This window comes from Camelina sativa, chromosome 10 (genome assembly GCF_030686135.1).
Source record: "Camelina sativa cultivar CO46 ecotype springtype chromosome 10, ASM3068613v1".
NCBI lineage: Eukaryota > Viridiplantae > Streptophyta > Magnoliopsida > Brassicales > Brassicaceae > Camelina > Camelina sativa.
In genome coordinates, this window is record NC_141889.1 from 20,535,914 (window position 1) to 20,556,565 (window position 20,652).

A 20,652-nucleotide genomic window follows, 5' to 3' on the forward strand; every position below is an offset into this window, starting at 1 on the left:
TGCTCAGATCAGGAGGTTCTTGAGGGCCCTACGTGATGACTTGAGGGTTCACTGTAGGGGGCGGAGTTATGCTTTGCGTGGAGAGCTGGTTGAGACTGCAGCAGGGATTGAGGAGGATATCCGGGCACAGTCAGTGGCGGCTAGCCTAGCAGTCCAGCCTAGTAGGGCTCAACAATAGGGAGGTTCTAGCAAGGGCGGTAAGCCTGCATAGGGAACCAAGAGGTTGTGGTAGGCTAGGCAGACGTCGAGTGGTGCGAGTTGCTTCAGGTGTGGGAGCAAGGATCACAAGATTGCTAGCTGTCCCAAGAGGAGTGCCCTGTTGACAGCAGATCGTGTGTGCTACTATTGCAGGGAGCCAGGGCACATCAAGCCCTATTGTCCCAAGTTGCAGCCGGTAGCAGTAGCAGCGTTGCAGCAGGTGCAACCGGGAGGGCAGCAGGTGGCACATATTGAGCAGGCGCCACGGGTTTACACGACTGTAGAGAATGGTGGAACCAGCGCCGGGGCGATCACAAGTATAATCTTTGATACTTTGTCTTTGTGAATTCTTAGTAAGTTCAAATTTTATGTTGTCCTGTGATAAAGTGTTAGGTTCTCAACACATGAGGTTTGTGTAGGGACCTTGTTGGTGGGCGGGTTTAATTCCCATGTTATGTTTGATTTTGGAGCTACTTATAGCATCATTACCCCGGAGTGTGCAGAGAGTGAGAGTATCGTGGGAGATCCCGGAGAGCGTACAGGAGTTGTCAGGTTTGCTAGAGGCAAGTTTCTGAGGGTCATTGGTAGAGCGAGGGGTATCGATATTCAGATCGCGGGAGAGTCTTGGCCTGCGGATTTGCTTATCAGCCCAATGGAGTTGTATGACGTTATCTTGGGGATGGACTGGTTGCATCAGCATATGGTTCATCTGGATTGTCATCGTGGTAGAGTGGAGTTTGAGCGTTCAGGAGGGAAGTTGGTTTATCAGGAGATTAGACCAACATCGGGAAGTCTCGTGATCTCGGCTATTCAGGCTGGGAAGATGATCGAGAAGGGCCGTGAGGCTTATTTGGTTACTATATCTATGCTATAGTCAGTGGGGAAGTCTACGGTTAGCGGTATCCAGGTTGTGGAGGAGTTTGAGGATGTGTTCCAGCCATTGCAGGGATTACCACCTTCAGGTCTGATCCTTTTACGATTGAACTGGAACCAGGAACGACACCGTTATCCAAGGCTACTTACAGGATGGCTCCAACAGAGATGGCAGAGCTGAAGAAGCAGCTAGAGGATTTGTTGAGCAAGGGATTCATCCGTCCTAGTGTATCACCGTGGGGAGCGCCAATGTTATTCGTTAAGAAGAAGGATGGGAGTTTCCGCTTGTGTATTGATTATAGAGGTCTCAACTAGGTCACTGTGAAGAACAAGTACCCTCTTCCGAGGATCAATGAGTTGTTGGATCAGTTGAGAGGTGCTACTTGGTTCTCCAAGATAGATCTGGCGTCAGGTTATCATCAGATCCCGATAGATGAGGCAGATGTGAGGAAGACTGCTTTCAGGACGAGGTATGGGCATTATGAGTTTGTAGTGATGCCGTTTGGGTTGACTAATGCACCAGCTGCGTTTATGAGATTGATGAACAGCGTGTTTCAGGAGTTTCTGGACGTGTCAGTCATCATTTTCATTGACGACATCCTGGTTTATTCTAAGAGTCCTGAAGAGCATGCAGTGCATTTGAGGGCAGTTCTTGAGAAGTTGCGGGAGCAGAAGTTGTTTGCTAAGTGGAGCAAGTGTAGTTTCTGGCAGCGTGAGATGGGTTTTCTGGGTCACATTGTGTCTGCAGATGGAGTTTCTGTAGATCCGGAGAAGATTCAGGCTATCAAGGATTGTCCTAGACCGCAGAATGCCACAGAGATCAGGAGTTTTCTCGGGTTGGCAGGGTATTACAGGAGATTTGTGCATGGGTTTGTGACTGGGAAGGTTGTTTCTTTTGTCTGGTCACAGGAGTGTGAGAAGGGCTTTGCAAGCCTGAAGGAGATGTTGACTACTGCTCCGGTGTGGGCCTTGCCTGAGTAGGGAGAACCCTATGTGGTTTATACAGATGTATCTATAGTGGCTTTGGGATGTGTGTTGATGCAGCATGGGAAGGTGATTGCCTATGCTTCGCGGCAGTTGCGGAAGCATGAGGACAACTATCCTTCTCATGACTTGGAAATGGGTGTTGTAGTTTTTGCCCTGAAGATTTGGAGATCTTATCTTTGTGGTGCAAAAGTACAGGTGTTTACAGATCATAAGAGCCTGAAGTATATATTCACTCAGCCCGAGCTTAACTTGAGGCAGAGGCGGTGGATGGAGCTGGTGGCGGATTATGATCATGAGATAGCCTATCATCCCGATAAGGCTAACTTGGTTGCAGATGCTTTGAGTCGGAAGCGGGCGGCTTCGGCTCATAAGCAGGATATGGATTCTCTGGTAGGAGAGATCAGTGCGTTGAGCTTGTGTGCGGTTTCTCAGGAGCCGTTGGGATTGGTTGTAGCTGATAGAGCAGATTTGTTGGGCAGAGTGCGGTTGGCTCAAGAGTCGGATTTGGGGCTGGTGAATGCCTCAAAGAATGTTGACTCAGAGTATCAGGTTTTGGCTAATGGTACTATTATGGTGCATGGGCGGATCTGTGTGCCCAAGGATGAGGAGTTGAGGCAGGAGATTCTGAGAGAAGCTCATGCTAGCATGTTCTCTATTCATCCAGGAGCGACTAAGATGTACCGAGATCTCAAGAGGTACTATCACTGGGTCGGGATGAAGATGGACGTGGCTAGTTGGGTTGCGAGGTGCGAGGTGTGTCAGCTAGTGAAGGCTGAGCATCAGGTACCATGTGGTTTGCTGAAGAGTCTTCCCTTTCCAGAGTGGAAGTGGGATATGATAACTATGGACTTCGTGGCTGGTTTGCCAGTTTCCAGGACATTTGATGCTATTTGGGTCATTGTGGACCGGTTGACTAAGTCGGCACATTTTCTGGCTATTAAGAAGACTGATGGAGCAGAAGTCTTGGCTAAGAAGTTTGTGAAGGAGATAGTCAGGTTGCATGGGGTGCCAACGAGTATTGTGTCTGATAGGGATTCCAAGTTCACTTCGGTGTTCTGGAGGGCATTTCAGGCAGAGATGGGCACTAAGGTGCATATGAGTACAGCTTATCATCCCCAGACAGATGGACAGTCAGAGAGGACGATCCAGACGTTGGAAGATTTGCTGAGGATGTGTGTGTTGGATTGAGGTGGCCATTGGGCAGATCACTTAAGATTGGTAGAGTTTGCTTACAACAACAGTTACCAAGTGAGTATTGGCATGGCTCCTTATGAGGCTTTGTATGGGAGGCCGTGTCGTACACCTTTATGCTGGACTTAAGTGGGGCAAAGGAGCATGTACGGGGCAGATTTTGTTCAGGAGACCTCAGAGAAGATTCGGGTTCTCAAGCTGAACATGAAGGAAGTTCAGGGTCGGCAGAGGAGTTATGCCGATAGGAGGAGGAGAGATCTTGAGTTTCAGGTTGGAGATAGAGTGTACCTCAAGGTGGCCATGTTGCGGGGTCCAAACAGGTCATTGACTGAGACTAAGTTGAGTCCGAGGTATATGGGTCCGTTCAGAGTGATTGAGCGAGTTGGACCAGTGGCATATAGGCTAGAGTTACCTGAGGTTATGCGTGCATTCAATAAGGTTTTCCATGTGTCTATGTTACGGAAGTGTCTCCGTGAGGATGATCAGTTGTCGGCTAAGATCCCTGAGGATCTTCAGCCCAACATGACTTTGGAGGCAAGAGCAGTGAGGGTTCTCGAGAGGAGGATCAAGGAACTTCGGAAGAAGAAGATTCCCATGATGAGAGTCCTGTGGGACTGTGATGGTGTTGAGGAGTAGACTTGGGAGCCTGAGGCGAGGATGAAGGCAAGGTTTAAGAAGTGGTATGAGAAGCAAGCCACGACTTGAGCTTGCCTAGACTGGTCCCATCTGTAGTCCATGGCTGGAGCGAGAATGGAGTATTCCAGCCCATCTCTCTTGTTTACTCGGTCGCTTGGGATGGTTGGTTGTGCGACTCAGTAACAAGATGAGGTGGTGTTTGGGGTACAAAATTCCCGCAAGGCAGTGTCTTGGAGGAAAGTTTCCTGATTTAGAAGTTTCTATAAGTGGAAAGTTTCCAGAAGTGGTAAGTGCTAAAAATGGAAAGTTTTATGTGAGTTAGAATTTGTCAATTTTTGGTGGCGGAGAGCTTGGGAGAGGGCTTGTGTGGCCTTTGTGGCGGGCTGTTTAGCCGTAGTGTGGCCTTTGTGGCGGGCTTTTTAGTCATTGTGTGACCTTTGTGGTGGGCTGTTTAGCCATTGTGTGGCCTTTCTGGCAGGCTGTTTAGCCATTGTGTGGCTTTCGTGGCGGGCTGTTTAGTCACTGGTTGGCCTTCGTGGCGAGCTGTTTAGCCATTGTGTGGCCTTCGTGGCGGGCTGTTTAGCCAGTGTGCCTGTTGAGGCGGTCCTTCGGGACAGTTGGTCTTCGTGACGGTCCTTCGGGACGAGTGGCCTTGGTGGCAGTCCGGTTTAGGACATTTGTTTGGCCTTGGTGGAGGTCCTGTTTAGGATATTTGTTTGGCCTTTGTGGCGGTCCTGTTTAGGATATTTGTGTGGCCTTCGTGGCGGTCCGTGGGGCAGAGAGATGATCCTTGTGTGGTCATCGGGTATTCTGGTGAGGGGATATGTGGTTGGTAGGACATTGTGTTGTCTTACGCGAGCCACAGGAAGGAAACCTGGTTAGGGATAGGACTCAGACGTGTTCAGAATTGTTTGCTCGCGACTCTTGGGGGACTTTGGTTCTCCTAGTACCACCATATTCTAAGACTTTGTGGCTTGGGAGTGTGGTTGGTATATCGACTTCGGACGACCGAGAGACGAATATTGGATTTCTCGTTATACATTTTGGCATGCGGGTTTAGGCCCGATGGGGAGCCAACATTATGGCATGCATACTTAGGTCAGATGAAGAGCCAATCAAAACTCTGTGTTTTGGGAGTGGGTGTCGATCGACACTCATGTGGTGTCGGTCGACACCACTTTTTTTCTGGTTCGACCAGATTGATTTAATTGTCGATTTTGGTTGGTTTGGTTTAGGGAAAACCATCTAACCAAGATATTTAAGTGTGGAAACGACCTAGGTCGTGTTTTATTTCTCAAGCCGTTTTTGGGAACAATACAGAGAGAAAAGGAGAGAAACTGTTCTTGAGATTTGAAGGTGTTTTTGGAGAGATCTTGCTGTGAGAGTGAAGATCCAAGGCTAGGAACGTGGTAGGAAGGTTTTTGTGGTGGTAGCTTCGTCTTTTGGGCTTAGATCTCTTTGTTGGCTAAGGTGAGTGCATGACCATGGCTTATCTAAGCTAAGATCTCTGTTTCTGTGATATTGGGTGTTGTTTGGTTGATTGTGTGGTTGTATGTGAGTTTTTCGTAGCTCCTGAGACTTGGATTCGTTCCTGGGATTGTGTGGGACGAAAAGGAGCAATTTGGAGGCGAGATTCGGAAGTTCTGTTCGAAGGAAATCACTGCTCGACAGTGGTGTCGGTCGACACTAATGCGAGGACGGCTCGGGAACTTAGCGAGTGTCGGTCGACACCATGTGGAGGTGTCGGTCGACACCGTTAGGGTTTTGGGGGTGTCGAGCATGTGTCAATCGACACCCAAGTGGGGCTAGTCGACACCAGATGTCCAGTGTCGGTCGACACCTTCTGGTATTGGTCGACACCCTTTTGGTCGACACCCTTTTGACAGTAACCGGATCGTGTCGGGTCACTTGTTCATGTTCCGGTTTGTTTTATTATTGTTCTTTGTGGCATGAGAGATCTTATTGCTTGTGTGTATAGCTCAACAGATGGGAGGATTGCCTCACTGAGTATTTATCAAATACTCATGCATCTCAATTTGTGTTTGTAGTGCAGGTAAAGGCAAAGTGTGATCGTGAAATCAAGGTAATGAAGAGGAAGATGTTCTAGGGACTCGTTTGATTGTTGTCTGGCATTGCTAGGTTGCTAGAGTTGGGTCTTTAGAACTTGCTAGGTTGCCGGTTCCTTGTTTCCTGTTGTTTGACATTGAAATGGTTAGGATTATTATTGGTTATTTAATTGGTATTATTATTCCGCTGTTGGTTGTGATTGTGGTTAGGTGGCTAGTGAATATGTGACCACTATTTGTAGTTTACTATTATTTATTATTATTATTATTTATTATTTATTTTTTTTTAAAAACGGGTCAGATCGTTTCACTAAGCCATTAATCTTATATAATAGAATAAAATTCCACAAAATCAAATTTAGGGGTAGGGTCATGTGTTTCATAATTTTCTGACATATCTCATTCTATTAAACATTATTATATAAAATCTATATATTTTATTAAGTTATTAATTGAAAATTCACTAAAAACTATTTTAGAGACATAGAAAACAATATGGAGTGTATATCAACACTAACACATTGGATATTATCGCTCAAAAGCTACGATCACAATTGAACATTGTCTCTTCCACCTATTTAAGCATTTGAGGTGATATGCATGCCCTCATGCGGTATATGCGAGAACATCTCCGAAGTGGTTAAATTCCACCAAACATATCGGTTAGTTGGTGTTATACTGAAAATAAAAATCGTCGGAAATAATAGGTTGAAGCTCCACATCAACAATGTCTTCAACCGAACTACAAAACTGTTTATAACAAAATAGAAGAAAATCAAAATTAGAAGAAGAACAAGGAGTAAAATCAGAAAAATGAAACTGCCGCCATGGATCAAGCATCTTTAGAGTTGTGTCATTCTATTAAATTTTAATGAATAAAATTAATTTTATTCAGTTATTAACTAAAAATTTGCTAAAGATCTATTTTAGAGACATAAAAACCAATTATACAGTATTAAATATGAATACAATTCCATATTTCTTTTATTTTTATTAAGAGAATATTATATAATGTATCATATGTTTAAAGGAAGACGAAAAACTATATGAAACTTGAGAATCTATACTAAAATTTTATACGAAAAAGACATTTTTAGTGAACAAAATACTAACGTGACAATAAAAAGATGGTAGTCTATTTTATTTCTTGTAAAAACACATACTTAAAAGTATTTTCCTTACGTTTTGCTTATATTTTACATATATTTTGCTAATTTGTTTTTGTGAATTACCTTTTTGATATTAAATTATATATATGTAAGATGTTATGTAAAAGCAAGATTTTATCTGTGAAATAAGTTGTAAAATACTTAATACGTTTTCAATTTTATGATGTTAGAAAACCGCTTGAGAAAACTCTCTATGGAGAAAAGGTGATATTAGATACTAAATATGTAAATCATAATGGATATATTTTAGTAATTTTAAGCAACATGTAATTTGTTCTCCATCAACTCTTTTGAAAAAAAATGTTTCTTGTAACAAGATGAAGAAGATTTTATTGTGATTTGTGAATAATAACTATATCTATTCAACATTTCAAAGAACCGGAAAAAAATAACTAATTTGTTGTCATATATAAACAATCACACCTACAATTTGTATTTTTATAAAATTTAATGTAAACTATACTCAATATATGTATCAAACAATCAAATCACATATATATATATATATATATATATATATTATATAATTTTATCACAATCATAAATCAATAAAAATATATAAACACCTAAAAATACATCATCCAGACCTCGCGTGGACAATCATCTAGTTATTTAATTACAAGGCTAATATATTGTCATTATAAATAATATTTTATTAACAAACTAAATTGAAACACACAAATTAGAACTAAACACATAATCAAACTGAATTCAAATAAATCAATTAAAACTAAACACACAATATTCTTGGTACAAATTATGAAGAGCAGGATAGATCTTGTTACAAATGAAGAGCATTTTCTCAATAGTTTGTGAACCCAATTATATGCTATTTTTCCCAATAAGGTAGTTAATTCCATATCAGTAAATATGATTTGTTATTTTTGGGTAGTTTTGACATTGTGAGTAATGATATTTGGGTTCCTAGTAGTGATTATCTGTTTGCACGTAATCACTAACTAGAAACATATAATCACTACTAGGAACCCAAATATTCGTACTCCTAGTGTCAAGCAACTATCCAAAAATCTTGTGAAGCAATAGATGCTCTACTAATGAACTGTTTGTTTTCTTTGTTTGTAAGAGGGATTGAAAATCCAACGACCATTTTTTTTTTCTTTTTTTTTTTGATCAAAGAGGTGTTCTTATATTAAGATTAAGGCCCAATACAAGAGGAAAGTAAAGCGTTTTTTGCAAGCCCATCAGCTAGCTGATTCGACTCTCTGGGAATAAAAGTGAAATTGCAACTACAGAAAGAACTTGAAAGGTTGGAGATATTGTAGAGAATCCCATGAAGATCCTTGTGGTGGAGATTCAGATTAATGGCCTTGATTAGCAGTAGCGAATCTGAGACGAAAGAAAGATGGGTGAAATCCGATTCGATTGCAACTTCAATCGCAGTTAAAGTTGCCAACGCTTCGGCCATCAGAGTTGAGCGGACTTCAGTGACAACACACGAGCCTTGGAGGATTGTTTGATCTAGGTGGTTCTTGCAGATCCAACCAAGCCCCGCTGTCCCATCACACCTCCAAGAGGCATCGGTGAAAACGGTTAATCCGGAGTTTAAAGGAAGGTTTCTTGATCTAAGGCAACCAGAAGGAGCAGCACCCAGTGATTGAGGTTTACGGGTTTGAGCCTGATTCCATTCCTTAGCTCTGGTAATAGCTAGGTTAAGGGACTCCTCCGCCAAGGTTGAAAGCTGATTAAATAGAAGTCGATTGTAGGAGGTCCAAATGGTCCATACGATCCAAGGAGAGAGGGGGCCATCATCGAGGCCTAGGGGGGGGGGGAGACAGGTAAGTCGATTGGCAAGTGTTATCCCATCCTGAACCAATGTCAGCTGTTGTAGATTGAAGTGTTCTTTTAAAGGGGCTTTATTCCATATCCGGATAGCAAAGGGGCACTTGAAGAGTAGGTGTAGTTCCGATTCCACCCCGTTGCAATGAGGACATCTGGCTGAATCCGTAATATGTCGGGTAGACAAGTTTTCTCCTACAGGTAATGCATTCTGGGCTGCCTTCCAGAGGAAGAGCTTCGTCTTAGGGGAAGTTTTAGCTGCCCAAATAGTTGATTTCCAATTAAAGAGGTTCGGATTTTCATGGCTAGAGGGTTCCTGCTGTTGGTTAGAATTATTCAGCGCTTCAAAGTAACCGGACTTTGTGGAGAAGATTCCATCCTGGGTAGGTAGCCAAGCCCATCTATTGGGAGCTGAGGATTTGCTAGGCTTTAGGCGAAGAATATCCTTCTCATAAGTGGGAAGAAACCGTCGGATCAGATCATTGTTCCAGATGGAGGAATTTGGTAGTAGGAGGTTTGCAAAGGTAAAGTTCTGTGAGTCTTCAGTGGGGGTCCTATAGGAGCTATTGGCTTATCTAACGATAACCAAGGAAAGCTCCAGATGGGGGTGGACAGGCCAGATCAAATGAGACGTCCAACCTTTGGTTTAAGGAGGTCGCGTCCTAGACAAATGCTTCTCCAGCCATGAGAAGCTGAGTTGGGTACTTTGTACTCCAAAAAATCTCCATTCGGGCAGTATTTGCTTAGGAGGACTCTAGCCAACAGACATGTCGGGGAGGTGAGGATACGCCAGCTAACCTTGGCTAGCAAAGCATCATTAAAGGTTTGAATATCCCTCAAACCCAATCCTCCTTCCTTAAAAGATTTCGTCATGGTTCTCCATGATATCCAGCACATGTTTTTCTTTTCCGCTTTATTTTTCCACCAAAAACGTGTTAATGCTGATTGAATCCTCTTACACAAGTTGTTTGGGAGCTTAAAGCAGGACATGGTGTATGTAGGCATAGCAGATAAAACAGACTTCAACAAGGTTAGTTTTCCAGGAGAGGATAAGAAGCGTGATGACCAACTGAGGGCTCTTTGTTTGATACGATCGACAATCATACTGAAAAGATCTTTCTTTTTCCGGCCAAAAAGTTCAGGAAGACCTAGGTACTTGCCATTTCCTCCCTCCTTTTGGATTCCGAGAATATTTTTTGCCTGATCCTTGGTGGAAGGTGGGGGGGCTTTTGCTGAGAAAGTTATCTGTTGCCCCGAGGCTTGTTCATATTGTTATAGTATTTTCTGGAGGATGGTGCAAGACTTGGCGTCTAAGCGACAGAAAAACATATTATCATCAGCAAAGAGCAGGTGATTAACTCGAGGGCTTCTCAATGAAATTCTGATCCCCAAGAGGTTCCCCCATGTCTAAGCTTTGGAGCAGAGGCCCGAAATAACTTCGCTACAGATGATGAAGATCAAAGGTGAGAGAGGATCGCCTTGTCTAATGCCTCTTCCTGGATTGACAGAGCTTTTAGCTTGACCATTGAGCAGGTAAGAATAAGTGACAATACAAATACATTGCATATCCAGTTAACCCATTGTGAATGAAACCCCATTCTCTCCATGGCCATTTGAATAAAATCCCATTCAAGCCTATCTTAACAGCCATATAACACCTTTTCTTTGCTCTAGAGGTCTTCAGGTAATGGAGGTTTTCATGTGGTATCAGCACATTGTCAGTGATGACACGATGGGGGACAAAAGCTGATTGATTCTCTGAGATACAAGTATGCAAAATAGGTTGCAAGTGTTTTGATAGGATTTTGGAGATGATTTTGTAGTAGACAAAACATAATGCTATTGGTCTATAATCTGACACTTTTTGCGGAGCATGAATCTTGGGGATGAGCCTGACGTGGGTGTGGTTTATTCTTTGAGGTAAGGATCCAAATGTGAATAAGGATTGGATTTCAGCACAGACTTTCTTCTCCACCACATTCCAGTTTGACTGAAAAAAGCTGGCAGAGAAACCATCCGGACCCAGAGCCTTGTATCCATGAACTGAGAAGCAAGCGTTTTTTATTTCAGTATCTGTTGGTAGAGAGATGAGTTTGTCATTCATCTCCTGGGTAATGCACGGGGTGAGACCTTCCTCAATAGTGGATCTTGCATCTCCAGGAGAGGAGGTAAAGATTTGTTGGAAATAATCTGAAATAGAAACCACTATCTCTTTTTCTTCAAAAACCGGGTTCCCATTAGTATCCTCGATGACAAATATGTTGTTAATCGCTCATCTTCCTTTTGTTGTAGCATGGAAGAAACTGGTATTCTTGTCTCCCAGAGCAAGCCACAAGTTTCTACTCCGCTGTTTCCAATATGATTCCTCCTTTTGATAGGCCAGAAGTAGTCTGTTGTTTAGGCTATCAATGGTTTCTTGAGGAGCTGTATCATCAGTCATAGCATCCTCTAGTTGGTCTTTAAGCGAGAGGATATCCAATTGGCTGTTTAGCATCTGGTTCTTGCTCCATTCAATGATTGCTTTTCTGCAAGCCGATATTCGTTGGTCCAGTGAAGCTTCCAGAAGTGACTCCCAAGTTTTGCTGACTATTTCTTTAACATCAGGGTTGTCCTTTAGGCGTCTGTCATACCGGAAGATTCCTTTGCTCTTTTTCTTCTTTGGATCAAAGTAAGTAACCAGAGGGCGGTGGTCTGAACCCTTAAAACAGAGGTATTCACTGCATCCTGAAGGATAGTTGAAGATGTACTCACTATTTGCCATAACTCTATCCAATCTACATCGAACCAGATGGAAGTGTCTAATACCCCGCCAAGACAAAAAGTTGCATGTGTGTCGAAGATCATATAAGTCACAAGACGACATAAAGGATCGTAAGTCAGAAAAAGAACCCTCTGATCTTGGAGGTCCACCAACTTTTTCGGAGCTATGTATGATATCATTGAAATCTCCTGTTATGATCCACGGTTCGGTTCTTGCTCCACATTGGTCCTGGAGGGTAATCCATGCTTCAAGCGTCTTTGCCCTATCAGGCTCTCCATACAGGAAAGTAGCAAAAAACCATTTGCCTTTAGCTTTGATTCTGGTATCAATAAAGTGGTTACATGAATTGATGATCTCTACTTCCAGGTTTTGTTTCCAGAACAGGGCAAGACCACCTGCTCCAGGAGTGGTAGGGGGAACCAGATGGTTGAATTGGTAGTCGAGTCCCTCAAGGTTCTTTAGCACTGTTTCTGAGTTATTCTTTGTTTCCATGAGGAAATGAAGGTCAGGGAAAATTTTTCTCCTATTCTTCCTGATTCGTTGGAACGTTATGGGGTTCCCCAGCCCACAACAGTTCCAACTCACCATTCTTAAGGAAGAGGGTTTGGCGGTTTCTGAAAATCCGCCTTGTTCTTTTTGCTCGTAGGGATTAAAGTGATACGAGGTGGTTCAGGGGGATATGGAAGTCGAGAAGAAGTATTTGTGGGATAAGTAGTGTTGTTTGCAGCAGGGGATACATTACTTGGTACATCGCAGTGGGTCGAGGAGTTAGAGGTCTGACCTGTTTTTGTAGATTTTCTCTGATTTGATTTAAGGACACCTCCCGTTGAGCCAGCCTTTCTTTCCACAGGTTTTCTAGGTGAGCCTTGAGTGAAGTTCCTCTTTTGAGTTCTAGCTCCCAATAGCTTTTGATTTTATTTGACAGTATGTTGCTTTTGTGCAGGAGGGCGGCCTCGTCCCCGTTTACTAGATTTAGCAACATCAGAGGTTCGAGTGGGAGGGGCCTTTTTGACTGAGTTTATGGGGGATAGGCACAAAGCATTCTCCGTGGTGCTGGTAGTCAGCAGGGGAGTATTAGTAGGGTTTCCAGCCAAAATCATATCAGCAGTCCGATTCATAAGGTCTTCGGAATCACTCTATAGCACACGCATTCGTCGAGCTGCACTCTCTGCCGGATCGGGACAAGCAATATATTGGATAGTGACCTCTCTTAGTTCTTCCAGCACCTGTTCATTTGAGGGAGGATTTACTGTCGTTTGATTAGGGAGCAAAGGTGAAAGGGTTTGCAAATTAGCTTTGGATTGCCCCTTTGGTGGAGGTGGTGTTTGGGGATCAGGACTAGTCATATTTCTTTCCAACGGTGGTCTTCTCGCTCTCGAGGAGACCGGGGGTTTTCCTTGAAGATCGACTGAGGGCAAGCTTTCCCTCTCCAAAGATTAGTACGAGGCGTTTTACGATGCTCGTGGGAGTTTGCTTGATAGTAAGACGATGAGAGTTCTCGGTTGTGGGAGTAACGGGGTAGAGGATTAGGTCTTAAACGCCTAGGGTGGTAGTGGTTGTAAGTCCTAGAAGGGGACTTTTGGAAGATGCTGAAGCCATTGGGAGATTCCAAGTGCTCGAAAGCTCTTTTCCTTGGACTAGTGTTCCTTTCTTGTCCTTGGGAGGATTGTCCTGGGGCGTATAGTAGTTGGCATCCTTCAGAACTCAGCGGCGTACACCATTTTGACTTCACGACGACCAGCCTTTAATATTGGAGCAAGGTAAGCCAACCCATCAACTGCGAGAAGCCTGACGATTTCAACAATAATATCATCAAGTAGATCAGGTAATTTGGTAATCGTAGGCGCCATTTTTTTGTTTGTGGAATTTGTTATGTTTTGTTTTCAAACCTTCTCGAACTGTTTAGACGGAAACAAAACTACTGCCCTTTATATTTGGTAAAAATATGAGGAGTTGGTTGGGGAGATATTCGAAAACCGTCTTGTACGACACTTGATTGATGACATCTTAGTTAATGCGTAATTTAATATTAGGAACAAGGAGTTTAAAAATAATGCTGGCAACAAAATAATAAGTAATTAAACACTAGGTACACCGTCTTCGAAGATCGTCTTGCAAGAACAGTTAAGTAAACTAATACCACATACACAACGTGAATGGTTTGAATGTACGTAAACAGTATTTATAATTTGAGTGTACGTACGTAGATACAGGAAACCGTATTATAAGAGAGACTTACCATCAGGACAGAAAATGGTATTAAAGAACGTAAATAAGAATTAACAGGAGGTAAAAAAGAAGACATCATGATTTACAACGTTAATGATGACATTTAAACGTATGCAATAATTAGAAAACAAAGGAACGTCAACATGAAATTTCTTAGTGCGATGTGTACGGAACAAATAGGCATTGTTAACCGCTTTAGAGTAGGAACGGGTTTCTTAACTGGTAATCGCGGTGAAGTACAGAGAGAAACATCTTATCTGTCGCGGAGCTTATGAGGATGAGGCGAGGATAAAATATTTCGAGAGGGACATTGTCAGACTGTCAACAACGACGAACAATCCCATACGGTATGCATTCAAATTATACAGCAAACACGCCTGGACAGCCAGAATAAATAACATAGGTCGCATTGGTTTTCATTCAATCCATAAGCAATCTCGCAGTCGATTGCACACGCGGGCCAAGGTATTAATCCGGATGTTGTTGGATAATGACAACTCTCGTAAAAACGGTGACTATGCGTGTACTGGAAAGTACACAACGTGTTCACCAAATCTTCTCCATACGGCCGTACACCAGGTCTAAACAACCGCTGATGCGTATCATTGAAAACTTATAGGTAGTGTGCAGCGGCTTCTTCTTCGCCAGTTAACATGTATAGTACTCCATAACACAAGGTGGCAAGGGACGAGTAGGGTACATTGCATTTAATCAGAACTAGCCCTCTGTGGATGTCCCCTTCTTGAACAACGATCCGCGTGCCTTCATAAAACATAGCCGTCTTATTTTCGGCGAGCAGACACCGCTCGAAGAACCGATGGTGCCTCCCCTCATGATGAACTTCGGTGTTTGGATGTGTGAATGTATTGTATAATTCGGGGTAAGTACAGAGCGAGTGGATGCGTGCAGTCTTGAGGACGTCGTCTCTGTATACCATATTCTGACCCCTGCGACCAGCTCTCAAGATTGGGCCTAATAACCACCACTGATCTTCAGCAACACGGCGGACTATATCCCCCAATATATCATCAGGGAGTTCAGGGGTTGACGGAGGCATAGGTGGTCGATACTGTATAAATAAGTTCAGGGGTTGACGGTTCGATACTGTATAAATAATTATAAAGATGAGTTGGGGTACATACAAAAAGTTTACATTTGATTTTCTTCTCGAATCGTTTTTAGCAACATAATTATGCTAACCAAATATAAAAATTAAAATATATATAAGTACCCCTATACTGTATTTGTTGGAATACATAGTTGGTAGACTTAAAATACTATTGTTCGGTTTACTAACATCATATCTATGAATAAATAACATAACACAATGATGAGATTTGGTTCATTTGTAAGTAAAAAATTCTACAAGACTTTGCTGGATAGATAGAGTTGTCAAATTAGAGAACCTATTAGTGTGATGTATGCTGCTACGGATTATATTATGACAGCATATAAAGGGTTGGCAAATCAGAGGACCGACTTTTTAAATCTATTTCATATTTTGCAACACAATATTAATGCAGAATTAACTGCAGCTCCCACTTATATTGGGAGATTTAAAGCGAAATACACAATAACACAACATATACATCTCAGAGGGTCAAGAATGAGTGAAACGCATAGTTTAAGTTCAGTATCCATGCCGGCCATCACTGACCCGGTATGCCATTGCGGTGAGTTTCCTGAAGTAATGACATCCTGGACTGACGGAAATCCAGGTCGTTCTTTCTACAAGTGTGCAGTCATAAACAACAGATTCAATAGGGGATGCGACTTCTTTGCCTGGGCAGACAACGAAGCACCTAGTGGTTGGCAAAAACTTGCGTTAATCAACGCAAGGGAGCAGATCCATAAACTGAAGTCAGAAGTCGATTTCTATAAGCATCAAAAAGCTGTTTCAGATGCAAAGGTAGAGAGCAATGATGGGTTGAAGAACACGTTTGTAGGGTTCCGGAGAACCAAGTCGAATAGCCTGCTTGGCCTTTCAGTCTTAGCATGCATGCTATCTGTTTCCGCTATAATCATCTCCCACACCAGCTAGTCAAATGTACTCGCCAATACGCAAGTTTTTAACTAAATAGGATTGTTACGCTTTTATGTGTAAAGCAACTTATGAAGCATGTAGTTCTTGGTACTAATAACCAATTCACATCCAATGATAATTTATTGGACACTCATGTTGAGACGTTATATAACGACCAATGTTGCGTCTTACTGTTATGTGTTTGGTTGTTTATAGACTATTCGGTCTACAAATTTTGTACTGCATAGTGTTAGTTCTATTGTCGCACACCAATCAGAAATCAGTAGGAGTGGATAAGAGTACAGTTTTGCTAGGGCGTATTCGTGACACCAAACAGCTAGACGAGCAGATGGCGTATTGAATATTGTGTGGTGGTTTATATAAGAAACTCTCTGGATGACATTCACTTATGAAGACCAATGTAATGGTAATGGTGTGATATTACTCAACTTGGCTTCCTCTTCCGGATAGTTAGCCAACCCGTACACCTATTACAAACCAATATAATCTAATGGAAGAGGGTTCAGAATTAAATGAGTGTACTGTGAACATTATACAATAAATGCGAGTACATAGAACACAATGATAGTGAACAAGCAGTGGTGAGGATAATACATCACCAAAGTTTGTAAGCTTGTACACCATAGATAAACCTTAAATCCTGGATGAGGGTACATAATTCAGCTAGCAAAAGCGTACACAATAGTGGAAAAGGGGACTCGTCAGTATGTGTACCAACCTGTGCGACGACCGAGTAAGTCATTGAGAAGGACACATGGGTGGGTGAAAAACAATACGCTGCATCCACAATAGACCAGAGATCCTCAACCCCACTATTATTAGTGGTCTTAATTGACCTACCACCACGACGGACGTCGACTGTGAATCCCCACCCACAATTATCATTCCGAATCCATCTTCCGGTGAGGACAATTATAATGACGACTAAATCTCCAGACATCCAGAAAATGTTTATATTTGTGAATGTAAATGTACTTTACTCAATACTGGCCTGATGACTGGATTGATAGGCCAAACGATACATTTAATTAACACCCAAATTATTTTAGGTCAACAACCGGTAGACAAACTATTAGGTGTCGTTCATTGGGAGTTTACGTTACTGTTAGCCCGACGTATCCCATAAAGAAGAAGGAGTGTTCGATGTGAAAACCAAAATCTCTAACATTAAACTAATATGATTTAGATTTAAGACAATCCCATGGGTTATACAACAATATGAATGTCAAAAGAATTAATTAATACCCTAATATCATTGTCAAATTTAATTATTGAATTATTTTTTGATTTATCCAACCAATAATAAAGACAGTTGTAGACACATTTTGACAAAAATGCAAATATAAGTAAGCTTTTAAGTCTAGGTGATCGATTGTCTGTTAATGAACAATACGTTCTTTTTTCTGTTGCGTACGTAAGGAAATACTATATAATATTTAGGTATATTAAGGTAAAAATGAAGATTCAACTATAGTACAGTCGTATGTTAACAAAATTTTATTTCAACACAACGGTACATGCTTCTTATTATATTAATAAATTATCACTATCATTAAAGGACTTAATAGAGTAACATCAATAGAAAGAGAGTCCAGAAATTGAGAAGTAAGAAATACAGAATAGGATGGTGGTTTAAGTATTATAAATGAACACAACACTCCGAAATGCAAAGATAAGCTACGCATCATCTTCTATCCTCTCACGCTGGTTGAGGTATTCCAACCTGAGTTTGAAATCTTGCACCTCTGGAAACAACGGATCAAACAAAAACAACACTTTTGAAACACCCGGTTGACTGACCAACTCCATTCCTCCTTCGCCTACATATACAATTTGACACATCAATTTTCTTGTAATGTAAGGTCTCTCTCGTCGAAATTATAAATCTGGTTTTTATATTGTAATGTCATATTTACCTCCATCCTTAAACTTCGCCCTCCAAAACCTTAAGATCGCAACAACTGGTTTGCCTGCTGCGCCCACCCAAAAGTTATGGGTAAAGTAATCAACGGCCTCGTTATAAGCTACACATGGCAAGTGATGACCTCTACATCCGAAAACATATATGTATTGGCCCCTTCATATTAATAAATAATTAAATTTAAATATCGGAAAAACGACTCCCTCCTAATTCCTTAACGAAAAGCGTTTCATCCGCGATTTCTCGGCAAAACGTGGAGCAGTGGGATCATCAACGTAAATGATTGGTTCGACGTTGGTAACTTCCCCCATCGTATCTAGCAGGTCATGTGATTAGAATGATGAAACTGAAAAGAATTATATTAAAAAGGTATAACATCATCTGTAACTGAAACGTTTCCTAAGCAGCAGTTTTTGGTGAAAGCAGACCATCCACCATATATATTGTCGAAGTTATGGTAATCGATGAAGTGGTTGTTCGACAAGCCATCAATGTTTTGAACAACGGTGTCAGCTGTGAATTTGATCCGGTAGTTGGTGTCGACGACCTTGACAGCGGATTTGTCGTTTACAACCGCGAAATTGGAGAATGTTTTCCACTCATCCTCCTCAATCCTCCGACGTACACAGAACTGGGCCACAAGGTTCTCACTAATTGTGACCTGCATCTTGTCGCCCTTATGGAGTGGGGACAAAAGGTTAAGAACGAATTAATGGTGATCATGATTATAAAGTAAAAAAAAAGATAGTATGATTACGACGGTTACTTACGAAAACATCGGTGACAATCAGTTCAACAGTGGAGACGTTGGCTTCCCTCTTGTTCCATTTCCTTAAGACCTTAACGAAGACTTTCCAATCAAAACGCCACGTATGGAAATCGGTAAGTATGTCGAAATGAACCATGGCTTAGTTGTGCTTATGTTTGCAGATGATGTATGGTTGTAATAAAAGAATGAATATGAAACCGATGAGTTTTTGTCTATTTTTATAACCAGCGAACGGAGACCTATTGGTTTTCCCTATTGTGTCTTTTCAAACCGTCGTAACTGCAGTCTTTTAGGATATGTGTCATGTAAGTACCAGATGCGTTGTAAGTGCACCTTTTGCACGAATATACATTGCATTTAGTTAGTTATGGTCGACCCTACAGTTGATGTTATGACTACCCGATTAATAGATTCTAATATTTGGGCCAGTACAATTAAATAAAGGCCCATACGATTTATAGGCCGAGAAAGGTGAAGTGGGAATTATATATGTGTTGGACACTCGCACTTAAAAATAATTTTCAATAATTCACGAATTCGATCCGTGATGATAAGGTATTTAAAATCCGTACACCTTCCAATACCACTCTGTGGATCGAGGCCGGGTTTCTATGTGTAGGCATCATCGCCAAGTTATGATGTGTAGACACTAGACATACAGCAGAGTTGATATTAGACACTACAAAATTGTCAGAACAATTCACACGTATTAATAGTAACCCTGTACTCCATATAATGTGGTATTGGAATCCAAAACATGGATTCATGCTTTTTCCACAATTTAGTACACATTTAGTCGGAAATTGTAAGTGGTTAAACACAACAAAAATAAGTCAATAAGAGAGAGAGAGTCTATACGTAAGTAAATGTTATTTACAGAATTTGTATATTTATTTGATTTTGTACTTACTTGTTAGATGTGTCTCTTCGTATCACAAATTTATCTTCCAATATTACTATGGATGTTGGAATGGTAGACTTTCCTAGCATGTACCCCTTCATGAGGATTATAAAATTGGCTAGCGAATCTACAAATTGCTATTGCGAAATTGACACTAAGGTGCTTTGATTAGACAACTCAGACCTGTCAAATATAGAGTTAAAAAGTTGTATTACCTTTTATGTAGATGTGAGTTATATGTCATCATTGTGTTATGGTGGATTATAAATTATTTATAATTTATGAGAAATTTCCTCATTTAAAAACTATATGGTTGTGTTGTGTCTAGTTTAAGACGCCAAACACGACAACGTATTAAAAATGTCACAAAGGCGGGTAAGTAGGTCTACTCCACATATAACCCCTAGACCATTGTGTTTATATAACATGTTTGTTGTTTAGTGTGGTACCACTACTCATCTTTCCAACATTTGAATCTATAAATCCCAACAATATGGTGTCTGCGAGAAAAAAAACCCAGATCTACCTGATGAGAATATTGGTTAAAATCTTCGGACATCTCGCAATTGATGGTTTGTTGTACCTTGCTCCAGTATTGAAGGTGGGTCATCGAGGACTGAAAACAACACTTAGCCCCGAAGTCCTAAGGATGCTAACATCTTCCACATCTGTTGGGAGTCTTCATGGTTTCAAACATCACATAACCCAAATGGTGGAGTCCAAGATGAAGGGATGCATCGGCGCATATTCGAAAGATGCATTGAATCAGGTAACAAAATTGCAATCTACAACGAAGGTCTCCGGGTTGTTGCCGAGGAGAGAGACATTCGGCGAGGAATTTCACTTCTGTCTCCTAACGTCTCCGCAGAACCACATGCCACACTAGCATGTGGAATTTTTTATATGTTAGATGGGAACGAGCAGATGGCGCTTCATTTTCTGCACCTGTTTGATGTAGTCCACTATCCACTAAAATCGGAGAGAGCAAGGCGTATTGGGCGGAGGGTGTTCAACGTGTTGTGTAGATTCAAGATGGCGCTTCAAAACACTTACAGGGATTCATTTGTGTATCCTTTAAGTCCATTGATCCCTTCTCCAGAATGTGTTGAT

The 20,652-nt window shown here is 41.6% G+C and overlaps 1 protein-coding gene and 1 long non-coding RNA gene across 2 annotated transcripts; both read right to left on the reverse strand.

Moving 5' to 3' along the window:
* Positions 1-8,276: 8,276 nt before the first annotated feature.
* On the reverse strand, positions 8,277-12,266 carry LOC147936294 (uncharacterized). Its single transcript, XM_087468672.1, has 4 exons — positions 11,222-12,266; positions 10,881-11,107; positions 9,557-10,162; positions 8,277-9,449 (listed from the first exon to the last, which is right to left on the reverse strand). The coding sequence occupies exons 1-4, from the start codon at positions 12,264-12,266 to the stop codon at positions 8,277-8,279; spliced, it is 3,051 nt and encodes a 1,016-aa protein (XP_087324798.1).
* Positions 12,267-17,483: 5,217 nt separating this feature from the next.
* Positions 17,484-18,832, reverse strand: LOC104719290 (uncharacterized). Its single transcript, XR_756585.2, has 3 exons — positions 18,643-18,832; positions 17,868-18,548; positions 17,484-17,771 (listed from the first exon to the last, which is right to left on the reverse strand). It is a non-coding gene; the product is annotated as an uncharacterized LOC104719290 (long non-coding RNA).
* Between the last annotated feature and the right edge of the window lie 1,820 nt (positions 18,833-20,652).